The sequence below is a fragment of the Crassostrea angulata genome, chromosome 2 (genome assembly GCF_025612915.1).
Source record: "Crassostrea angulata isolate pt1a10 chromosome 2, ASM2561291v2, whole genome shotgun sequence".
In the NCBI taxonomy this organism is placed as follows: domain Eukaryota; kingdom Metazoa; phylum Mollusca; class Bivalvia; order Ostreida; family Ostreidae; genus Magallana; species Magallana angulata.
The window spans coordinates 78,404,412-78,428,900 of NC_069112.1; the positions used below are offsets into that span (position 1 = coordinate 78,404,412).

General features: G+C 34.9%; 2 protein-coding genes across 2 annotated transcripts; one reads left to right on the plus strand and one right to left on the minus strand.

The window, feature by feature from the left end:
* Nucleotides 1-2,458: 2,458 nt before the first annotated feature.
* On the minus strand, nucleotides 2,459-7,717 carry LOC128172227 (ficolin-2-like). The gene is made up of 6 exons (XM_052838018.1): nucleotides 6,738-7,717; nucleotides 6,295-6,382; nucleotides 3,877-4,022; nucleotides 3,634-3,730; nucleotides 3,191-3,355; nucleotides 2,459-2,929 (listed from the first exon to the last, which is right to left on the minus strand). The coding sequence occupies exons 1-6, from the start codon at nucleotides 7,038-7,040 to the stop codon at nucleotides 2,664-2,666; spliced, it is 1,065 nt and encodes a 354-aa protein (XP_052693978.1). The 5' UTR covers nucleotides 7,041-7,717; the 3' UTR covers nucleotides 2,459-2,663.
* Nucleotides 7,718-18,158: 10,441 nt separating this feature from the next.
* Nucleotides 18,159-19,121, plus strand: LOC128174885 (uncharacterized). Its single transcript, XM_052840311.1, has one exon. The coding sequence runs from the start codon at nucleotides 18,159-18,161 to the stop codon at nucleotides 19,119-19,121; it is 963 nt and encodes a 320-aa protein (XP_052696271.1).
* Nucleotides 19,122-24,489: the final 5,368 nt, after the last annotated feature.

The window sequence follows — 24,489 nt, forward strand, 5'->3', positions numbered from 1 at the left end:
GTATTACTGCTGAAATCCTATGGTTAATCGTATAAAATAAATATTGTCATTATTCATCGGAAACCCCCTTAACGTCGTCATTTTTATTAAAAATACTATTTTTATTTACAAGAACAAAAAACAGGATTCTAGCAGCACTTTTCAAGTATTTTAGGTCATGTGCATTTGATATTTGCCAAATCCAACTTTCAAAGTATTCGGGGTGGTGTTACACTTTTGCCTTTTTGATCGCTGATAAAACAAAATATCAATGACTGTATTGTCCTGATTATTTTCTAAGTGATATCTATCTAAATCTTGGGTATCTGTATTAAATAGGTCTTAATTCGGCATTGTTTACACTGCATTCCGATGATTTTTCATGTAAGAGAGAGAGAGAGAGAGAGAGAGAGAGAGAGAGAGAGAAGAGAGAGAAGAGAGAGAGAGAGAGAGTGAAGAGAGAGAAAAAAAACGAGAGAGAGTTGGAGAAAAAAAAGAGTATCAGATATCACTGATGTGACTTAGCTCTTTAAAAATGAGAACAACTATCCAAAAACTAATGTCTCTGGAGGTAACAATTGCTTTGATATAGAGCAGACACTACGACAGTTGTGTAATAACACGTGAAGAGAACACAAACACACAGGCCCATTCAACTGTATCTTTTACAATTACAAGTTCTTTTACAAATTTATTATTAAATGTTTCATTGCATTGCATTAACATTCAGAGAATATTTCCCCTTTGTAATTGAAATCTGCAACTCCTACATATACGATGAGTTTTATCACTGCACATGAGCACAAGAATAAACGTCACCAGGCACTTTGGAAAAATTCATTAATGTAAGGTTAAATAAAAAAAACCAAACTTATGAAACCAATATGATATAAACCTCTACAAACGTAATGATTAAACCATACGTAATCGATAAGGATACAGATTGTTATCGACAAAGGTTCTTGCATTATACTTTTAGCCGCTGTTGCGAACTAAGTAATCCTTTAACACAGGATGAATGACCATCTTTAAGTCCTCCTTAAAGATAGCTTAAAGGTATTTAAAGATAGCTTAAAGACGATCTTTAAGCCACCTTTAAGCTATATGTGTTGCTTAAAGGTGGCTTAAAGAAAGCGTAAAGATGGCTTAAAGGCAGCTCAAAGACTATCTTTAAGCCACCTTTAAGCCACCTTTAAGCCATTAAAAAAAATAAAATTCAATATTGTGCGTAATTTACAACAAAATGTATCAACTTTATGAAAGAAAAGGTATTAAAACGGTTTTTGTTCTAGGAAATAAGAAAAAAAAAGAGAAAAAAAAACCGCCCACGACGAGAATTAAATCCGGGACCCTTAGTTTACTAGCATCACCACACTTCCTCTGCGCCACGGCAACTTACATATTTATGAGGGTTTTTATATCCTATATATCAGTGGATATTAAATCAATGTATTGAATGTGATTACTTGAAAAGAGTTTGACAAACCATTGACAAACCATTCAGCTTATAACAATCAATCATATTGATTTTTCTCTCGATATTGATCTTCTCATTTTAAACACCCCCGTGACGTCATCGATTGTAATTATACGTGATACAGAGAAATCGAAGATATATTCAGTTTAAAAAGGTTCTAGTGACATTTTACGCCCGCTGTTTTTATAACTTAAAGCAGAGATAAAGAAAAAAATGACATATTTTTTATAAAAAACATGACATCAAGCTGCTTATTGTGACGTCATATCGATAAGAGGAATTTTTACTCAAATGATCGCTGAGAGTTGCCTTATAATACCCGCGTAAATGTATATTCATGTTGATGTTTGTTTGTATATATTATTGTGTATCGTCGCTTTTTATACGCTCTCATTCAGGGATATGAAACATATGGAACAGCCATATCAACACTATCAGATAATTTAGTTCGCAACTGCGGCTAAAAATATAATGTCGATAACAATCTGTTTTATCAAGGAATACGTATGATTTAACCATTACTTTTGTTTGATACATATAATATTAATTTCGTAAGTTTTACTGTTTTATTTACCCTTACATTAATGAATATTTCCAAAGTGTCTGGTGACGATTATACTTGTGTTCATGCGCCGTGACAAGACAAATCGTATATACACGATACTGAGAGTCGCAGATTTCCAATACAAAGGGGAAATATACTCTGAATGTTAATGTAAAACATTAAAAATTTTACAACATTTAATCAAAAGATTCAATTAATTGTGCGTGTTCGTATATTTTTTCTGTTGTTATTAAACAACCATCTTAATATCTGTTACCTCAATAGACAGATTCAATTTTAAAAAGTTGAACTCTTTTTAAAGAGTACAGTTACATCAGTGTATCTGATACTCTCTCTCTCTCTCTCTCTCTCTCTCTCTCTCTCTCTCTCTCTCTCTCTCACTTTTATTAAGAACCTCTAATATTTGATAAAAATTAATTTTATTAATAATACTTCTTTTTAATTTTATTAGATACAAATATTTACAAACAGACAAATCATGTTTTCGTAAATAATAATAGGAGTCTTATTTCATAAAAGGAATGGCAATTGACTCCAAACAACATAAAACCTAATTTTCGTATCCAAATATATTAATTATACATAAAGTGATAAAGTTGTTTTTTTAAAATCATCTCCATTTTTGATGATGTGATCAAGTGTCTAGGCAACTCGTCTTACCATTAAGCGAGTTGACTTAAGCGAATAGTACTTATCCCGCCATGGACGATAAGTTACTCCTTTAATGACAGTTGTTTCCCCTGCCAGGTACATGCCGTTAGGGTTCGCACAGCCACAAGAGTTGTGCCACCATCCTGATTGCCACCCAACGGCACATCTATATGGATTGTTATCATTATCTTGATCCCATGTGGAAAACTTCATGTTGTTCAGAACAGTATTACTGTCTGCAGTTGTGAAACATTCCCCTATAAAAACAAAACTACATTCCAAAAAAACGATTCTTTCTTAAACTCTGTAACGATTCCGCAAAATCATTATTGTTTTGTTATATTATTCTTTGTTTGAATATTACATCTCAAACCTTATTGTTAGGATTAAAAAAACCCATAATATGACTATGAATACATGATTCGTATTCAAAATAAAAATATCGATAATTGTTGTAAACAAAGAAAATAAAAGCCCAAATGGAGCAAAGTTTGACGCATGAAAGACAGAAATCTCACCAACGTTTCCAGAAAACCCTGACAACGTGACTTTGTACTTGCTAGATTCGTCTCCTAAGTTAAAACTGCTGTATTTGACGTAACGTGTCTGGTTGTCAAAGTCCTCCATGTCCATCCTCATCTCATGCGTCCCCTGACTCAGCAGGTGGTGTAGTTTTTCGTTGCCTGTAATAGCAGTGAGAAAACTTATTGAAACTGTGATATAACACTAAGTCTTTTGGTTTCTTTTAATGACAAGAAATACATAAAAATAAGTAACAAACTTCAATTGGTTAACCAAATAAATTTTTTACTTAGAGTTATAAAAAAGTGATATTTTGTAAATATTTTTAGAGTTATTTAAATAAAAATTGTTCAGATTTTTAACACAAACAACTTTTAAAAAAAAAGTTATATAAATTCTTTTGAATTATTCTGAATTTAAAGCACAGTCAGAATAATACCAAGCCAAAACTCTGATCTCAGATTCCCAAATCCGTTCTTGTACTCTACCCATGTTCTGTAAAAATTCTCAGAACCGTCTTGTCGTCTCTGGAACACCTGAAAATAAAGAAACCAATATAATGATTCTTTTAAAGGTATGCATTGTGTATTTCAACATATGTACAGCGTTTTAAAAAAAAATTACCATAAGTATCAACCTTTAGAATAAAATGATAATGATAATAATAATTAGATATGAATACTGTCCAGCCACCGCCATCTTTCTCCATGTCACAGAAAACTGTCACGTGATTTAGGAATGGCAGCTTTATTGTGTACAGTCCACTAGGTAGGCCGCAGTTAATGTTATGCAGAGTAGTGCAGTCATTTGGAATCAATATGTCATTGTCTAAAAGAAAGGTAATATTACGTATAAATTTAGTATTTTAACATTCAAAGAACAACAGAAAGTGAAAAAAAAGATAAGGATATCGTTGAGTACAGTTGTGGCAAAAAAAGGGTCGGTAGAGAGACCATATGACTGCATCTTTTGCCATGGAGAAACTTAAGTAAGTAACATTTTTTATGTTTGAAACCTGTTTTCAACACAACAACTCAATCTCCTTCAAACTAAATGAGATGTGAATTTTTAATCATTGACAATCTGAAGGCACTCAAAGCACTCCACAGTTAGAATTATACTTTGATTTTGTCTGAAAGATAAACTGAACAATATCGACACTTGTATTAATGTGATTATTTTAATTTGCTGTGTCACACACGTATGAAAATATTGACGGATTTTTATTAAAAATAAACGTCACGTGTAACGCAAGTATGTTAAGGCCAACTTTAATGATTGTAACTCCAAGGCTAATGAACGTCGATATTATGGTCATTTTAGAAATTGTTAAATTGTAGGAACACAATGCTGAATAATAATATAAAGCGACTGTTTTCACAAGGGAATAATATATCTACTTTAGAATCGAGTTGCTTGTTAAAGCCGTCGTGCCATGGTATCACATGACAGTCAAAAATAGAAAAACTACCCTCAAGTTTTGCGGATTTTAAAGCAGTTACATGTACTGCCAATCCATGTTATACTCGTATAACTTGGGTAGACATGGATTTTTTTTTAATTATACTAACGAAACAAAGGAGTTCAGCTGCATTCGTCACGTATTTTACATTATATTCTTATGATATTCGCCTATCTGGTTTTCTTTTCATAATCTCTGGGGTAGTGTAAAACTTTAACTTATTTTTGTAAACACCTAAAGATGAAATGCCGGTCAAGCCATATAACTGTTTATCTGCTTCCCTTATTTCACTTGGTGATACAATTTAACGAGGCCGAGTATAGAACGAGTACGCACGCTTTCGCGCAGCGTTTCATTTGTATTGTGACGTCATCTTTTTGCTTTGTTGACGCCATGACGTGATAGTTTCAACAGCAGATATTCAGCCAAATTTGTTGAAAATAGCTCGTTTGATGCGTAAAATTGATATTATATTGTGGAAAAAACATAAATGTCTCGACGTATAAGCTATATTTGGGCTCGGGTCGAAAACGTGAAGAGGGTTCAGCAAGCCTATCTCTCTGTCACGTTTTCTTAACCCGCGTAAATATCGCTTAATTTATTATTATTAAGACATTAACCATGTATATTTTATATTAATGACCCCTAATATGTGATGTTATATATTTATTTATTGCTTAAATATGTCTGAATGTTTTAATAATACAATAAAGATCACTATTTCCGTCTTTGTCAAATAAGAAATAGTCATTATCTAACAAACTGGGAAATTTGGCATACAATATATAACTTTGATAAGACCCCTGAAACAAACAAGGAGGTAAAAGGGTTTTTTTATTTGACCATTTGATGCCTTTTAGCAATAACTTTAATATGTAGAACAGAAAAAGAAATCCCTAGGGCAGAAGTTTAAAAAATGTGAAAAATTGGTACATTTCAAGCAAAATCCCATAAGGTCCTATGTTAAAAATTAACAATCTTTAAGATGACACCTTAAACAAACGGTGTGGTAAATATCTTATATTTTAAAATAATAATTATATTAGTAGAAATTCTTGTAAAAAATTTCATTTAAAAATCTAGGGCAGAAACAATTAGACCCGGCCTCGTTAATATCCATGCCTGTATTATACATGACTATGACGTCATCAATTGTAATGTTACGTAATACAGAGAAATCAAAGATATCTTTTGTTAGAATAGTTCCCATTGACATGTTATGCCTGTAGTTTTAAACTTATGACAAGAAAAATGATTATATAAAATTTAAAGGTTTTTGGGGTAATATATGATATAATATTATTCATTGTGACATCATACTGATCAGAGTAATGTCTATTCAATCGATCGCTTCAGCATACCCGCGTAATTAAAGAAAAGCCAGATAATAATGAATTGTTAAATAAGTTTGAACAAAAGTACCCTCTGATATATGAATTATCCCGATGTAAACAAATGTCGATCGGTTGAATCGTAATTGAAGGCTTTCAGTTTTATCTTTCTTTTAACTTACAGTTTACTTTCAGTTGTACATGTATGCATACTAAATTCCTTGTTTTGTGTTCACAATTAGCAATTTAGTCATTAATTGTGATGTGTAATTCATGAAATACTATAGTATCCAACTTGTTAACTTACCTCGAATACACTGGACTTTGGTACTGGAGAGCGTCACACACATATCATCGATTGAGCAAGCCAGACATCCATCAGTGATATTCGCAGTCTACAAGAGTGCCATGATGAGAACGACTGATGCAGTTCCTGACATGGTAACACTATGACTTGTCTAACTTTTGAAAAGTCATGGTCTTAACGAATAGCTTTAAACACAACAATTTATCGGAAACACTTAATTGTTTAAAGTTCAACAGGTATTGGTGATCCCAATGGCCCTCATATCATAAGCTTGATCAAATGACCTAGACATGTTCGTATTAAATTGAATATAGTATTGAAATAATATACGTTCTTAGAATTACATTAAAAAAAATAAAGAAAATAAAGTAAAGCTGTGGGTACATTGTGTATATATTATCAGGAAAAAATAAAAATAAAATAAAGAATAAAAGGAAAATGACCTGGTCAAGTTCAATTCTAACGTAGTCAGAATTTGGTTCCGTTTCGTTGATGGCTGACACGAGTTCACAAAGCAGTTCCTGTTTTCGGTAGTTGACTCCACGACACAGCTTGGGCCTGTGCTTACATTCCCGGACACATTGCTGCTGACCAATGATCCCCATCACCCGGACAACGGGACCAGTATACCTCTCACCGTGAACAACCGCCGATGTCCCCCCAACGTATAACGATGATAAACAAAACAACAGCGTTGTTAAAGTCATTTCATGCCAAGTTCTACCGACCAAAGTAAAAGGATTCATTTTGTCCTTGTACAACCGAGTGAACTTTCCGAAATGTTCTTAAATACCCTGTGCTGTCTCCAACCTAGTTTGCTCTCTCTGCTTATACGTACCATTTCTTTCTTTATATTACCGATGTAAATCTAAATGGATTTTAAAGCTCTGACCTCTGTGCCAATTACTGCTTACAAATGTTAAAAACTCGTCTGTGTTTATTGAATTAGATAGGTTAAGAATACAAGATTACACGAGCGGAAAGACAGTTCAAGTACTGGTGGACGTCATTAACAGGATGTCTTTTATGTTTTATTTATATTCCTCTGTGTCTGTTCTCTTACAAATATGGCAATGGTACAACACTTCCAAATGAGTTTACAAACCATGCTTGCCTTGAATTGAGTTCCTTTAGAATGTTTTAAAGTTTTATTCAGAATTCATAAACGATGCAACCCATTCTCTCTTATTATCACCGATGCAAATCTAAACGAATTTTATGGCTATGAACTTCAAGGCTTATATCTCCTAAAACAATTAAGAAATAGTTTGTGTTCATTGGCTATGGCAAGTCAGGAATATACGATTAAACAAACGGAACTACAGTTCAAATAAAAATTAACCTCGTTAAAAGAATTCAATGATTTATTCATTTCCCTCTGTTCTCGGTTATGGCAGTGACATAGGACTTCCTTTTGCTTTTACCCCCCCCCCCCCCCCCCCCCCGCCCCTGAAATGATTTATTGTAGACTGTTTTTAAATTGTATTCAGAAATCATAAACAGTGCACATTTACGAGAAGATTTGCCAGCAGGCATACAATAAAATAGCAACAGTATTTCATATGTTGTGATTTTTAATTTATCGGCCAATATTTCTTTGGGTATATCCAACTTCATTCCTTTTTATTCTATAACTATGTTTAGAATATAAATATAAATGGCAAAGTAAGTAATGCATGTAAAGCAACGCAAACGAATTCACAACGACGATGTTATTTCAAAAAAGAAATAACAAAATGGGTAAGACTTCGGCTGATTCCATATTTTTGCGCTTTAATGCAAATATTGTGGAGGAAATCAAATATACGAATTTAAACTATTAATTTTTCACGAATCAATAAAGCATATGTTTGAAAAAGTGTTAAGCTATCGAATACTGACTGCATATAAATGATCTGACTGTGCTTGGATGGATGTTACTGGCATACATGTAATATGTTGACATTATTATGTGATTTGTCTTACATTTGAAGATTAAAGAAAAAAAGATTAAACAAACTTCCTCAATACATAAAAATTTGAAAAGCAATCAAAGTGAATAATTTGTTTAAATGTCATTTGTCAGTTCCGGACCAAAAATTAAAAAAATATATATAAAAATATAATACTCATTATTCTGTTTTGTTTTTGTACGGTTAAGATGTACCGGTTACTCGATAACCTGTGGAAAAATTAATGCCAAAGTTAACTGATCAAAAGTGAGAAGTGGGGCAAAATCAGAAAAAAAGGAAGGAAAATTGAATTATATACAGTTAGAAAATAGATTTGTTTATTCATGCCAAATTCAACGTGGATTAGTATCAATTTTTTATCTTCATAATAGTTTTCCAAATGAAGCTTCTACATCAATTTGGGTACCCAAGAAGTTGTTTTTCATGTGTTCAGTGTAGAAAATAAATTTTTATATATCGTTTTATTTGCAAACTTCAAAAAAAAAAAAAGTAATATTTTTGAGAACTTGAAAAAAATCATTTTATTAAGATATAAAATTCAAGTAGTAGTTTTAATAAACCGACACGTTTTGCGTTCCCTTAATAAGTTACTTGATTTGTGGAAACCGAAAGATAGTGCAGTTATATCTTTAATTTCATTTTCTGTTCCTGTGTATGTTATAACATCGCACATGCGCAAACCACACATTGTGGCAGATCGAGAAATGTCAATGATCGCATGGATTTTAGAAACAGAGCATTTTTGTAGGAACGGATGGAAACAATGTTATGTTGTTTCTTTCTTGGAGTTACTTTCATTTAGCTACTGTGTTGGATGAAGTGCCGCCGGGGTTTTCAAAAAGATGCAGACGTTATGCACTCTGTAAGAACGACACACGTCTTTGATGTGCATGCGAAGTAAGACAGCACTGTGTGTGCAAAATAATATGGATACCTTGGAAATCCTTTCAAAGAATAAATATATTTTGTATGTCATTGATTGTTGTTTCCTTTATTCTTTATTACAAACATTTTACTACAATGTTAGTTCATGCATTTAGAAGTCCGTGCTACCTGAGTGCCTCGATCGGAAGCAACCGACCATGAATTTCTCAACCGATATATATACCCCAGTGGCAGAGGAGCGATCGAAACTAATATGCTTTTATGAAATCATGTCAGCTTTAAGTGGAAAAATAAAGCTTTAAGCTTTAAATTGTAAAATAAAATAACGCATAGAAAATAGGCCTTTAAATCACTGTTTCTTTATACAGCAATATCAAAAACTGTACTATAGAAAAAGACGAATTCTATTTAAACACTCTCTCTAAAGTCACACCTCAGTGAACACACAGGTAACTCTACAGTGAACAATGGCCAAGGTGACTTTACAGGACGACTGCGTAAAACTAATAAAAAGGCAAATATCTACAAATAAACTACACTAAAATAAGTAAATACTTACCACGGTCAGCTATCCGTGTCCGCGTCATATGCTGAACTTGAGAGACTAAAACATGCCACACAGGCTTCTACCACGATACCTCCTTCTAACATTGAGCACGTCTTAATCGCTGGACAGCTCGGCCGGGCATCACCTAGCTCCTATTGTTAGGATCGGTCAAGCCCGTTGCAAAGAATTATGGGTAAAAAACAAAATCGAGTGCGTTCGATATGAACAGTGATTGTCACAGAACCCTTACATACTTCCTTAAGGGGGTTGAGCGGCCATCATGTCGGTTTGGGGATAAAATTGTACATATTTCTTGAACTAGCTTTAATCTGCCCAAAATGTCTTAAACTGTTATTAAAAGATAAAAACCAAGAAATGTGAGGCTTTGCATATTCCTTTGCATGCAGTATACAAGAGCAGACCAATAGCGTTTTGAAGAACTTTGAAATGCACAGCTACAGACCTAAATTCAAGGTTTAAATGAAAAAAAAATTGATAGATCATTTGTGTCCACCTTGCAACTATTTTATGAGAAGAACAGTCTAACGTTTCTTATTCAAGATGTAACACTGTGACAGAAGAGGGCGCCCTACGTCTAGAATAGGTCTTACACAGCCATCAATTTGTTTGATATGTTCTTGTCTGTGTATATGGAAAACATAAAGCTATAATTTTATTGAAAAAAAGAAATGTAGCTTTTATTTACGACAATCAATAATTTGGACTTCTACCCTACTTGGAAAAAAATTAAGTCATAATTATTAAACTACAAAAAGCTATATAGAACTGGCAATTACATGTTTGTCACATTGAAAACAGATCATATTGAATTGGAATCTATAAGGTTTTTGTTTTCTTATAACGATATAACATATGAGTTTTAGGTATAGACTGGATCTTCGTGTTCTTGAAATAGATCTGACGCCAAATGATAAATAGGGTGTAATTTTTTAAAGCAAAGTTACTAAAACAATGTGCAAGATATATTTTTTTACCACAAGAAATGGTTGCAGAGAGTATACCAAAAAACCCTTTTTTTATATTTTGTCAGATTTTTAAATCTGCAAAATAAGTCTTAGTAACTAAACATCTAGTACGTATATAAAGTTATTAAAAAGGTTACGATTTGTACTTGTATGCTAAATTTCCATTCAAACCTACATTTAAAACCTCACTTCACTTTCTTTCTATTTTTAAACAGTTGTTTGCCAGTTTGGATAGAAACAAGCTAGTTCGAGAAACATTTCTATCTTTATTCCCAATCTTACAGGATGGCTGCACAACCCCAATAAACTACCCGCGCATAAATGAAGGTACGAGGCAGTTATAATTGTACAGTAAAACGACGCGTTTGGCAAATATACTGTATAGAAGATTGATATTGATAAAAAATATTGAAACAAAAAACAAAATTAAAACAAAACTCAATTATACGTTATCTTAATATCAATAGATTGCAATGACATAAAACAAAGCATTCTTTCTTAATATTACCGATGCAAATCTGTACACTTTTTAAAGCTATGAACTTCATACCATATACATGTATCTTCTAAAACAATGCAGAAATTGTCTGTGTTCAGTGTCTACGACAAGTCGGGAATATAAGATTACGAAACGGATATACAGTTCAAATAACAATTAACGCCATGAACAGGATTAGATGATTTAATCGTTTTCTCTGTTCTCTTTTATGGCAGTGACACGGCATTTTCCATTGGTTTTAAATCATAATTTGGACTTCTACCCTACTTGGAAAAAAATTAAGTCATAATTATTAAACTACAAAAAGCTATATAGAACTGGCAATTACATGTTTGTCACATTGAAAACAGATCATATTGAATTGGAATCTATAAGGTTTTTGTTTTCTTATAACGATATAACATATGAGTTTTAGGTATAGACTGGATCTTCGTGTTCTTGAAATAGATCTGACGCCAAATGATAAATAGGGTGTAATTTTTTAAAGCAAAGTTACTAAAACAATGTGCAAGATATATTTTTTTACCACAAGAAATGGTTGCAGAGAGTATACCAAAAAACCCTTTTTTTATATTTTGTCAGATTTTTAAATCTGCAAAATAAGTCTTAGTAACTAAACATCTAGTACGTATATAAAGTTATTAAAAAGGTTACGATTTGTACTTGTATGCTAAATTTCCATTCAAACCTACATTTAAAACCTTACTTCACTTTCTTTCTATTTTTAAACAGTTGTTTGCCAGTTTGGATAGAAACAAGCTAGTTCGAGAAACATTTCTATCTTTATTCCCAATCTTACAGGATGGCTGCACAACCCCAATAAACTACCCGCGCATAAATGAAGGTACGAGGCAGTTATAATTGTACAGTAAAACGACGCGTTTGGCAAATATACTGTATAGAAGATTGATATTGATAAAAAATATTGAAACAAAAAACAAAATTAAAACAAAACTCAATTATACGTTATCTTAATATCAATAGATTGCAATGACATAAAACAAAGCATTCTTTCTTAATATTACCGATGCAAATCTGTACACTTTTTAAAGCTATGAACTTCATACCATATACATGTATCTTCTAAAACAATGCAGAAATTGTCTGTGTTCAGTGTCTACGACAAGTCGGGAATATAAGATTACGAAACGGATATACAGTTCAAATAACAATTAACGCCATGAACAGGATTAGATGATTTAATCGTTTTCCTCTGTTCTCTTTTATGGCAGTGACACGGCATTTTCCATTGGTTTTAACAACCCCACTGACCCCCCCCCCCCCCCCCCCTCGTCCATGAAATAGTACTTTAGATTGTTTTTAAATTTTATTCAGGACTTATAAACAGTGCAAAGTTATGAGAAGATTTACAAGCGGTCATGCAATATAATAGCAATAGTACATTTTTATGATTTGTAATATACATACAAGGGTAAAAAAATATTTTTCGGCCAATATTTCTTTTGTTATTTCGAGCGTCAATACTTATAAAATATGAATGAAAATTAAGTAACTACATTTAGAGCAATGCAGACGACGATATTTTTACATAAAAATATAGCAAAATGGATAAGACGGATGCCATATTACTGCACTTAAATGCAAGAGTTGTGGAGGAAATTAATGATTTGATTTTAAATCTTTTTTACGAAGAAATATAGCATATGTTTCAATAAGTTTTTAAGATATCGAATACTGATTACCGATGAATGATTTGACTGTGTCGGTGGGAGTAAGGTTACTTGGATACAGTTAATGTCACACTAGTATACAAATAATTATACACTGGCATACAGTAAGTGTCACACTGACACACAGTTAACGACACACTAGCTAACGGTTACATGTCATGTCACGCTGGCATACAATTAATGTCACACTGGCACACAGTTAATGTCACACTGGCATACAGTTAATGTCACACTGGCATACAGTTCATGTCACACTGGAATACAATTTATGTCACACTGGCATACAGATAATGTCACACTGGCATACAGATAATGTCTCACTAGCATACATATAATGTCTCACTAGCATACAGTTCATGTCACACTGGAATACAATTAATGTCACACTGGCATACAGATAATGTCTCACTAGCGTACTGTCACAAATCAGTATCTACCGGTATTATATTTGTTTTCTTTACATATTAGTATCCTGTAGGGACCCTCTTAAACGTTCCTGTGTAACTAGTTTTATACCCGTAGTGTACCTCTCTGGACACGGTGTCAGCTATAGTACGTATTGGTCAGTTCTTTTCTATTGTTTGATTACTTTATTTAAACTGCCGCATTGCAGACCTGGCAGACAGTGACCACGTTTTCTACATGACAGGTATGAGCAGCTAAAGTTTTGAGTAACCCTTTCTCCTATTAGGGGAAAGTTAAACTACTTTAAATACTTTTGTAACTTAACTACGGCTCAGTCTTTTTACATTACTGTGGAGTTTATATTAAGTATTTTTTGTTACTTTTGATATACTGGTTTTACGAGGTAGAACTGTTAAACATAGGTGCTTGCTCGCGCGTGTTCCTGTGTGGTCACGTGTCGAGTGTGTGTGCTTTATATTGGGATATAAATGCATGATATACTCGTATTATGCCGTGTAGTTCGATGTACTTGTACATTGTCCGTGTAGTACGGAGTATTTGTATGTCGTTTTGACGTGGTTTTTCTGTGTTAAGTAGTGTGATACTCTACACGTTATGCAGTGATCGTATTCGCTGTGGTTTCGTGCTATTGTATGGCGTGTTGTTGTTGCCATAATGTTGTATTTTTAAGTCCGTGCGACTTAGCCTTTGTTTATGTAAGGTATTTTAATCATGTAACTCAGAATATGTTTATTTGTTTAATTTAATAAGGTCCCTATCCAGTTTCTGGAAGTCCATCGCCGTGGTTATACCTGTCCACCACTGTCTCACGCCATGCCATATCTACCCACTCCTATTCTACATGCCCGTGATGGAGACTTGGGACAACAGAAAACTGAAATAGTTTAATGTTTATAATATGTATAAATTATGTATATATGTTTGGTTTTATTTTATATAAAAATTGTAAAAAATAAATCAATCCTGTTGTGTTTGACTGAATAGTCACGACGGCTGTCGTGACACATACAATGTACAGTTCATGACACACTGGCATACAATTAATGTCACACTGGCATACAGATAATGTCTCACTAGCATACAGTTCATGTCACACTGGCATACAATTAATGTAACACTGGCATACAGATAATGTCACACTGGCATACAGATAATGTCACACTGGCATACAGTTAATGTCACACTGGCATACAGTTAATATCACACTGGCATACAGATAATGTCACACTGGCATACAATTAATGTCACACTGGCATACAGTTAATTTCACACTAGCATACAGTTAACAAAACACTGGCATACAGTTAATGTCACACTGGCATACAGTTAATGTCACACTGGCATACAGTTAATGTCACACTTGCATACAGGTAATGTCACACTGGCATACAGTAAATGTCACACTTGCATTCAGTTCATGTCACACTGGCTTACAGTTAATGTCACAATGGCATACAGTTAATGTCACACTGGCATACAGTTAATGTCACACTGGCATACAGTTAATGTTACACTGTCATACAGTTAATGTCACACTGGTATGCAATTAATGTCACACTGGCATACAGTTCATGTCACACTGGCATACAGATAACGTCACACTGGCTTACAGTTCATGTCACACTGGTATGCAATTAATGTCACACTAGCATGCAGTTAATGTCACACTGGCATATAGTTGATGTTACACTGGCATACAGTTGATGTTACACTGGTATGCAATTAATGTCACACTGGCATCCAGTTAATGTCACACTGGTATGCAATTAATGTCACACTGAAATACAGTTCATGTCACACTGGCATACAGATAATGTCTCACTTGCATACAGTTAATGTCACACTCGCATTTAGTTAATGTCACACTTGGTTACAGTTAATGTCACACTGTCATACGGTTAATGTCACACTGGGTTACAGTTAATGTCACACTGGCATATAGTTGATGTCACACTGGCTTACAGTTAATGTCACACTGACACAGCTTAATGTCACACTGTCATACAGTTAATGTCACACTGGCTTACAGTTGATGTCAAAGAACATAAAAGAGGACATTGTTGGTTGCCATGTCTACAAAGCAGAGTATGTTTGTGTGACATTCTTTTTTTTCTTTTAAATTGTATAGTAAATTGCAAACTATAGTTAAACCTTGATGTCCTTGGCGTAGTCGGAGGTACCGGACGCCTTTGTTTGATGTCTGTTAGGAAATGAAATAATAATGATGTAATTTAGTAGGCGATCAGTCAATATATTAACATCTTCTAGCGTGTGTGTGATAGAAGTACGAATCAACTTTGTAATGAAAAGTCAAATACATTTTTTAAAAAATATCCATTCGTGATTTTGCTGGAAACTATATAAATCTACGTAATAAGGAATCATTCTTTGAATATGATGCGATGAATAAACGTGCTTTTGCGTGATGAAGTCTGTCTCCCTTGTTCGTATTCGATTACATTTTAATACCTAATCAAAGTACTGCAGTACATTGTACTGACGGAAGTTGATTTTATTGGTTATTTTTTATGCCAAAAACATGTATGTTATTTGGCTTGACAAGTAGTTCCTTAGCTGTATATGAATAATATTGCACACATTTTTTTTCGAATATGAATTTTGGGCTTTTCCAAGAAGAATCCCGAGCTAGGTGTATAGATGAAGAAATGAAGAAAAATTACCTACATAAATCATATTTCAGGATAAAATTAACGCCATCTAACTTTACGATATGCATTGCATTTTTATCAGTAATCGAAATATTTTTAAATAATTGTACCCAAGCAATATTGCACTTTGGCGTAAGAACATACGACCACAAAAATATATAAATTTTTCGTACCATTTAAAATCAGACTTTTATCGAGGTATTTATAAATCAGTTACATTGAAAAACATTGCTACTAAATACATTGCATCAAATTTATATACTAGTTTTAAATACTTAGTTTTGTCAGCAGTGGTGAGTGAATATGGAATTTTAATTATGATTTTGAAATAGATTAATCTACCCATGGAACCATGCTCATTTTCAGGTCAGGTCAAAATTTGAGGTCTTTCGTATTTCTGCACAAATAATTAATAAGGATGTAAAATTCCATGGATGTAATTTTCAAACACATTTCACATAGAAAATGATGAACCCCCACACATAATCATCTAATTTGACGCAGAAAATAGAAACGTATCATTTATATAAAATTCCAGGTCAGCTGAAATGTTCAGGTCAATTCAAATTTTCACGTTTTTCATATATTTGCATAAATAAGTCATATCGATGCCATTTCATGATACTTTTCTATCACAGTTCATATGGAAATAATCACTACAAAGTAATTTTCTTTGACGCAATACAAAACTGTATCATTTATTTAAAGTTTCAAGACATTCAGGTCTTTAGTGTTTCAAGTCTTTAGTACATGTATTACCGGTTTCACTGTTTCACTTCCGGTTTGCCAGAGTGACTGCACAGAGGAGTTAATTAAAAACAACTACCTAACAATGATTCCTTATTTCGTAAATAACAGCCAGCAACTCCAAAATGCTTAAAACTTGTAGAAGGTGAACTCGTAAATAAATTTTAAAGTACTGTGGTTTCATCAATATTCGTTGAATACCAATTTTCGTGGATTTCGTTGTTAAGTTGATCCATGAAATTTAAAGTTTATTGAAGTGCTATTTCTGTTTACATTTTGTATTGATATGGTCATTGGCCACGAATTTACGTATCCTTGAAACTGTGATTTTCACTTTATCCACGAAAATTGATGTAACAAAATAGCCCTTGTTACATGTTATTATATAATCGAACACTGGTGATTGGACTTTATATTTTACGTATCCTATAACTTTCACTATACTGATTGGACGTTACATACTATTATTTGAACTATTTTGATTTGACTTTATCATTTAATTTCAGAATCAGTATAGAATGCTTTCGTTAAGAAAATACCTTTATTTAATGTATATTCCATGTTAATTGAATCACGAATAGTATGTGTCCATCAAAGACTATATTGCTTTAAAGGAAGGTCAGAGAGAGAGCCAATAGCTACCATGTTTACATATTTATGGGGTATATTGTTTTGAGGTGAGGATTCTTTAATGACCGTAATTAAATCCTTGCTGGTCAGTATGTCTCCAATTTGGACATTATGTTCCCGATTAGTACACAAATATCCTGAGGGGGTAAAGTTTGATGTAAACCAAACAATTACATACATCAATCTGCTAATTGAAGTCAATTAGTCGTTTGATCGGTTCATGTAGATGACAGTAATTGGTCACGATACAGTGACCCACCCCCTGGTAAATATCTGTCGCGACCTTAGTTGACCCTAAGTACACTGATTAGGGGCGGGTTCTTGACTGACCAGCTTGACGCCATCTTGGAGCATCATAGTAACAAGGTGGTGGCGCCCTCGTAAGGGGCTTTTCAACACCCAATGAACACTTGTATTACTTTGATAGTTGTTTTCCCCAAATAGTATAAAACTACCAACTTCTCGCAAGTTAGGTTAATTCCGACGCTCTTTCGAACTCTTAACATCTCTCTCTGACTTCCCCGAATTGGGACTGTGTATTTAGTTTGCTTTTTGTCGAATAAAACCACTATACGATCACTTAAGACTTTTACTTAACGTGTACACTGCTTACTTAAGATACGCGTGGTAGTGTTATACGGGCTGATTGGCGCCAGCGACCAGGATTTGTACCTTCTTTAAAAGACTTTGGATTTTTGGATCTAACTAACCAGTCACGGTAAGACAATTTTATTATTCTTTATTGTCCTGTTTTGTAAGTCCGAGTCTCATCTACTCTTGATTTATTCTTATTTATTCTATTATTCTTTTGGGTATTTATTGTCTGGTAAACATGACTGAAGGTTTAGAACAAGCCACAAATATTGTTGCTGGTACGATACAGCAAGGGTTTACTGAACTTAGTACGACAGTGAATGAGAAACTCAAACAAATTAAAATCGCCATTAAAAAGCAAGAAATCATAATTGATACGCCTCCTTTTTCGGGGAAGCCGTCGGAATTCCGGGCTTGGATAAATGCAATAAACAAAGCTTTGGTCTTAAATCCCCATTTGACAGATGATGAAAAAGTCCGTCTTGCTCTAAGACATAGCAGGGGGGATGTAAGTGACTATATCGGTCTGTACATTGAACAGCGCGTGCATGACCAAACTGTAGAAAGGGGATGGGGGCACCTGAAAAACCAACTAATTTTAAGATTTGGGGAATGTAATGACAAACATCACGCATATGCATCCCTGTTCAAAATTAAACAAAAACCTGAAGAAAATGTCCAAGTGTACAGCACTCGACTCTCTCGACTGGCCCTCGACGCATTTGACAGCCTTGACCCTCCTGAGGTACAGCGCCAGTTGGTACAATTGTTCATTGACGGTATGTCTGACGATCACATGAAAATCAAAATCATGCATCAAAAGCCGACTGCGCTGACGGCTGCCGCGGATAGCGCGCTTTCAATACAGAACTTTCATACCGAGGTTAAAATGCGGTTAGGGAAAGAGTTTGTCCCGACGCGAGATCCGGAAGAGGTGGTATTTCCCAGGCTCAGACCTGTCGCGCCTGATCCGCCTTACCCTACCCCAACTTTAATTCCTCAAAACCCCATCCCTGCCCCTCGCACTATTTTACCTATGGAAATAGGTCACATGCGGTATAGAAGAAGGCCCAGAACTAAACAATTTGAGAATGCATGCTTTAATTGTAAAAGAGAAGGTCACATAGCTCGAAATTGCCCCGAAAGAACAAGACAGCCCCAAGCTCGAAAACGTCCCACCCCGAAAAACCGTTTAAACTAGAAACCCTCCGTCGCAATGAGGCCGGCGGCGGAGGAGGAAAGGTAAGAGTAGGAGAACTAAGTAATCAATCACCTGCCAAGAAGTTAAAATCAGCTTTCATTAATTTTGCTGGTAGTCCAAATTCTTGTTTAATTAAAGTTCAGAACCAGAAACTTAGGGCTTTAGTGGATACTGGAGCAGAGGTGAGTCTTATCAAATGGAAAATTTACGATTCACTAAAATACAAACCGGAACTACAAAGAAAAAGGTTAAATTTAATGGGTGTGGATGGTTCCCCACTAGACATAGATGGGGTGGCTAGAATTTCTTTTATTATTGGCGGAAATAGTGTTGTACAAGATTTTTATGTAACGCGCTCAATGTCCAGAAATGTTATCCTTGGACGTGATTGGTTGCTTAGTAATGGTGTTAGGTTGTATTTTGACCTAAAATCTTTAAGAATTAAGAATGCGTATGTACCCCTGGAGGAGGATGTGCACATCTCCTTTGTAGAAAAAGGTACGAATTGCAGACTGGCCTCACTAAAAATTAATGATACTATCGTACCGTTGGATGATGATTTGTGCATATCTTCCCTGCTACGAACCACGGGTAAAGTTAAAATAAAACCACTGAAGTATGTCTTGGAATCCCCCATGCAGAACAAGAAAATCCAGCTATGGGCAATGTGTATGGCTGGGTATGACTGTACCGTAGAATATATTGCGGGTACAGAAAACTCTTGTGCTGACCTCCTCTCTCGGATAGATCACTCACTACTGACTGATGACTCTGATATTTGCACAGAGACGGGACCGGATGTAAGCGACAAGACGTACGAGATCGGAGTCCTTGATTCTTCTAATTTTCGTCCTAATTTTCGTCCTAAGGATCATATGGACTCCATAATCGAAGACGTAGGGCCAGAAGCTCTCAATGACAAGTTCCGAGACGAAAGGACGGACTCCTCCGATGAGGATGACATACCACTGGCCGAATTACAGAGTCGAATGAGACAAAGGGAGGAACGTTTACCTGATAGGCTAGATGAACGTAGTGACCAGATAAAACTTGACCCCGACGACATTAAGACCGATGAGACTGTGCATGGTGACGTTGAACCACTAACAGACGAGCAACTTAGTGGGGATGATATAAAGTCAAATTCGGACCAAGACATGTCAATTGTAGAGGTCAAGGTCAAGAGGCCCAAATCAAGGAGCATAAAGGCTAAGGGTCTCGTGAAAGCACTGTATCAATTTTTGTAAACTCATATATACCCTCACCACGTGGATTTTAAAATCCGGACGATATTTACGTCTTTAGGTCATAATGACTGACTTAAGCGTGGGAATAGCTAGATACATGAATGAAGCATTGTTAGTAAAGTATATTTGTTTTTTTTTTCTTTTTTTTTTCTAAATTAAAAACGTTTAAGCCCAGCAGTTATTTCTCATTGTTCACATCCTTCTTTTAGACGGGTATTCTAGGTTTGAAGTATACCAAGTTTACAATTTACCTGTTCCTATAGTGACCACTTCTTCCGTTCCCGCTGCGGAACAACCGCTTTCTCCTAACTCCAATGATAAGAATTTTGTTGCAAGATACGCGCTTGAAAATGAAATGCTAGCAATCAATTCAGACCGAACCAAGTATGTCCTATTAACTTCACACGAATTAGATAAGTGTACCAATGTTGTCAAAGATTTTTGTACTATTAAGAGTCCGCTTTATCCCGTGCATTTGAGTAAAACCTACTTAGTAGCCCTCTTTATGGAAAAGGCGAATGCAATAAAAACGTTTTGTGAAAAAGTAGTTCATGTGAGTAATTTGTCGCTGGCGCAGTATATTAGCGATGGTCAGTGGGCTGTGTCGACAGTCCAAGAGTTGAAATTTTCTCAAGTCTGCCCGACAAGTGAACGCGGTACAGAGACCACGATTCGTTCTGTAAAGCCTCCGGTTGGCGTGCTGCGTTTACCGATGTCATGTCGAGCTGTACACGGTCAAATAACCTTATCCCCATATTTTCGCCGAGAAACGACTGTCAAATTCCCTGAAAACCACCTCAATATTACAATTGTACACACCCTCAACACCAAAAATATTTGGGAGAAATTTCACCGAACCTTACCAAACTTTACCTATTCTACTTATCCTTTTAAATTAAACAAAATTAAACACATTGAAATGGATGATTTGCAAAATGAGCTAAAGTACATGTATTTTCCACCTGAAGAAAAGTTTTACTTACCCCATTGGTCTTTTCCTTTCATAGGGATTTTGGGTATTTTACTCATTGTCGTATGTTTAATTGGTATTAAATGTCGTAAACGAATCAAGAGTAGAATAATTGGGCTCTGGAATGCAAAGGGGGATAGTGGGGAATATAAGATGTCTGTACTGCCGACGTATGCAGCGGTCAAGACCCAAGGTGGTGACATTCCTACACTATCCACTGCACCGCCTGCAGAGACTGAACCTACTGCGACCTTGCTACCTCAACAATCTCCAGAGACGCTCAGGATGACTGCTGAACATGGGCCTATCTATCCAAACCTACCAAGATTTGAACTGATTACAAGCCGGGCCTCATCTTTAATTGGGTCAGCTCCGACATCTATTACTGACTAGGGCAAATAAGGACATCTCCGGTTTACCGGACATGGGATGTATTGGGCACGTCTCATGTAAATCAACGGCCTTATTTTTATTTGACCTGATCTGGACTTGTATCAACGACCTGGATTTTCCTAAAGAACTTTCCGTGGGTATGTGCTACCTTACCCATAGCCAATAACTTTTAAATACTTGTTACAGCAAACTACAATCATGTATAGTGAAGCAGATGAGGGAAATGGAATATGTTAAACATTCCGATGATGACGGAAGGATGAATTACCTTCTACTTTTTGTGTATATTGTGTAAAATCACAACCAGAGCCGAGGAAATACCGATGATTCTAGAAGTATCCACTTTCTAGTATCACTTCGACGATGTTACCGATGACACCGACTACAACGAACCTACACCAGACCTGTGTTTCGTTTCCGATGATTCCGGAAGTGTCATACGCTATTCGATGAATTCTCCGATAATACCGGACGCTGAACTCTATACAGACTTTTCTGTGTAAAGAGACTGTTTTGTGTAAAGAGACTTTTTTGTGTAAAGAGACTCTTTTGTGTATCGAGACTGTGCTTAAAAAGTTGCAGTATATTGAGCAACTTTTTCCCGATGTGGTGGAGGTGTGTAACAAAATAGCCCTTGTTACATGTAATTATATAATCGAACACTGGTGATTGGACTTTATATTTTACGTATCCTATAACTTTCACTATACTGATTGGACGTTACATACTATTATTTGAACTATTTTGATTTGACTTGATCATTTAATTTCAGAATCAGGATAGAATGCTTTCGTTAAGAAAATACCTTTATTTAATGTATATTCCATGTTAATTGAATCACGAATAGTATGTGTCCATCAAAGACTATATTGCTTTAAAGGAAGGTCAGAGAGAGAGCCAATAGCTACCATGTTTACATATTTATGGGGTATATTGTTTTGAGGTGAGGATCCTTTAATTACCGTAATTAAATCCTTGCTGGTCAGTATGTCTCCAATTTGGACATTATGTTCCCGATTAGTACACAAATATCCTGAGGGGGTAAAGTTTGATGTAAACCAAACAATTACATACATCAATCTGCTAATTGAAGTCAATTAGTCGTTTGATCGGTTCATGTAGATGACAGTAATTGGTCACGATACAGTGACCCACCCCCTGGTAAATATCTGTCGCGACCTTAATTGACCCTAAGTACACTGATTAGGGGCGGGTTCTTGACTGACCAGCTTGACGCCATCTTGGAGCATCATAGTAACAAGGTGGTGGCGCCCTCGTAAGGGGCTTTTCAACACCCAATGAACACTTGTATTACTTTGATAGTTGTTTTCCCCAAATAGTATAAAACTACCAACTTCTCGCAAGTTAGGTTAATTCCGACGCTCTTTCGAACTCTTAACATCTCTCTCTGACTTCCCCGAATTGGGACTGTGTATTTAGTTTGCTTTTTGTCGAATAAAACCACTATACGATCACTTAAGACTTTTACTTAACGTGTACACTGCTTACGTAAGATACGCGTGGTAGTGTTATATTGATACCCTTGAATATTACTGAAACCACAGTATATGATTATTTATGTTGTATAAGGACGATTCAATTATGGTAAATTAGTGTCCATGTCCGAACACACGCGATATCCGTGGAATATTAATGTCTTTCTCAAAAAATAAAAGGTAGGAGTCATAGATTAGTGTCTATGTCGAAGCACACGATGTAAGAATGGTAAATCAGTGTCCATATCCAAAAACTAAAGGTAAGAGTGATATATTAGTTATAGCTCAATCATAAAGTCTATATTCTATTATTAGTAAGAGATTTGTTAGCTTCGAAATTTAAGCTCTAAATGTTCCCTCATGATCGTCACAGGTAGATATATCCAATCTAAAATATTGGTCATAAGTGAAAAGGTATATAATCCCATGTAAAATGATATTTGACAAATTTTGATTAAGATTTGGAATTTGACATCAGACATGTACTGGTCGAGTTGAGTTTGTAAATTTGTAAGACCTATACAATCACGCTATAAATAAAACTGTTTGTAAAACAACTATTGGGCTTAGTGTTTTTAAAGGTCGAACTTCAATGTGAATAAGAAGATGATAGTCGTACAAAACCTTGAGGTACTGAGTTTGTAAATCTCATTTGCTATTAAGGAAAATACGTTCACTATCTACGGTCATTTTTAATGTTTTTAAGGTAGTTTTTTATGTTTTCTTAACCTAGCAGCGCGTGAAAGAAGGCATAAGGAAGTTACAGCTGTACAGTGAAAATATTATGTGTTTTGCACATACACTGTATAAAAAATACCTTTTGTTTAAATATCTAGACAAAAACAAAAACAAAAAACAAAAACACGATAAACGCATAAAAGAGTTTATTATCTTAATTTGCACTACCAACACCGAAGACAACGTACAATTTTCCTTCTTTTTCCTTTTATGTTCACTTCGTCGAAAAAGTTATTTATCATAACATATAAACAGTATTACAAAATTACACCATTAGAATTATAACATGTAACCAACAATATAAACACCGTTACAATCACATATACTGGGTTAGCTTCACAGTCCTGTATTTTAAACCTGGCTGGGTATTGTCCATAATTGTTATTAAACACGTGATCGTGAGTGACGTAGTCTGACTGAACCATTTTTCCGTGTGTTATGTCGAATGCAAGAGGGGCTCATGATTTGTCGATAAGCATGTCTATGCATATAGCAGTTTGAGTCACTTTATAACACAGACACGG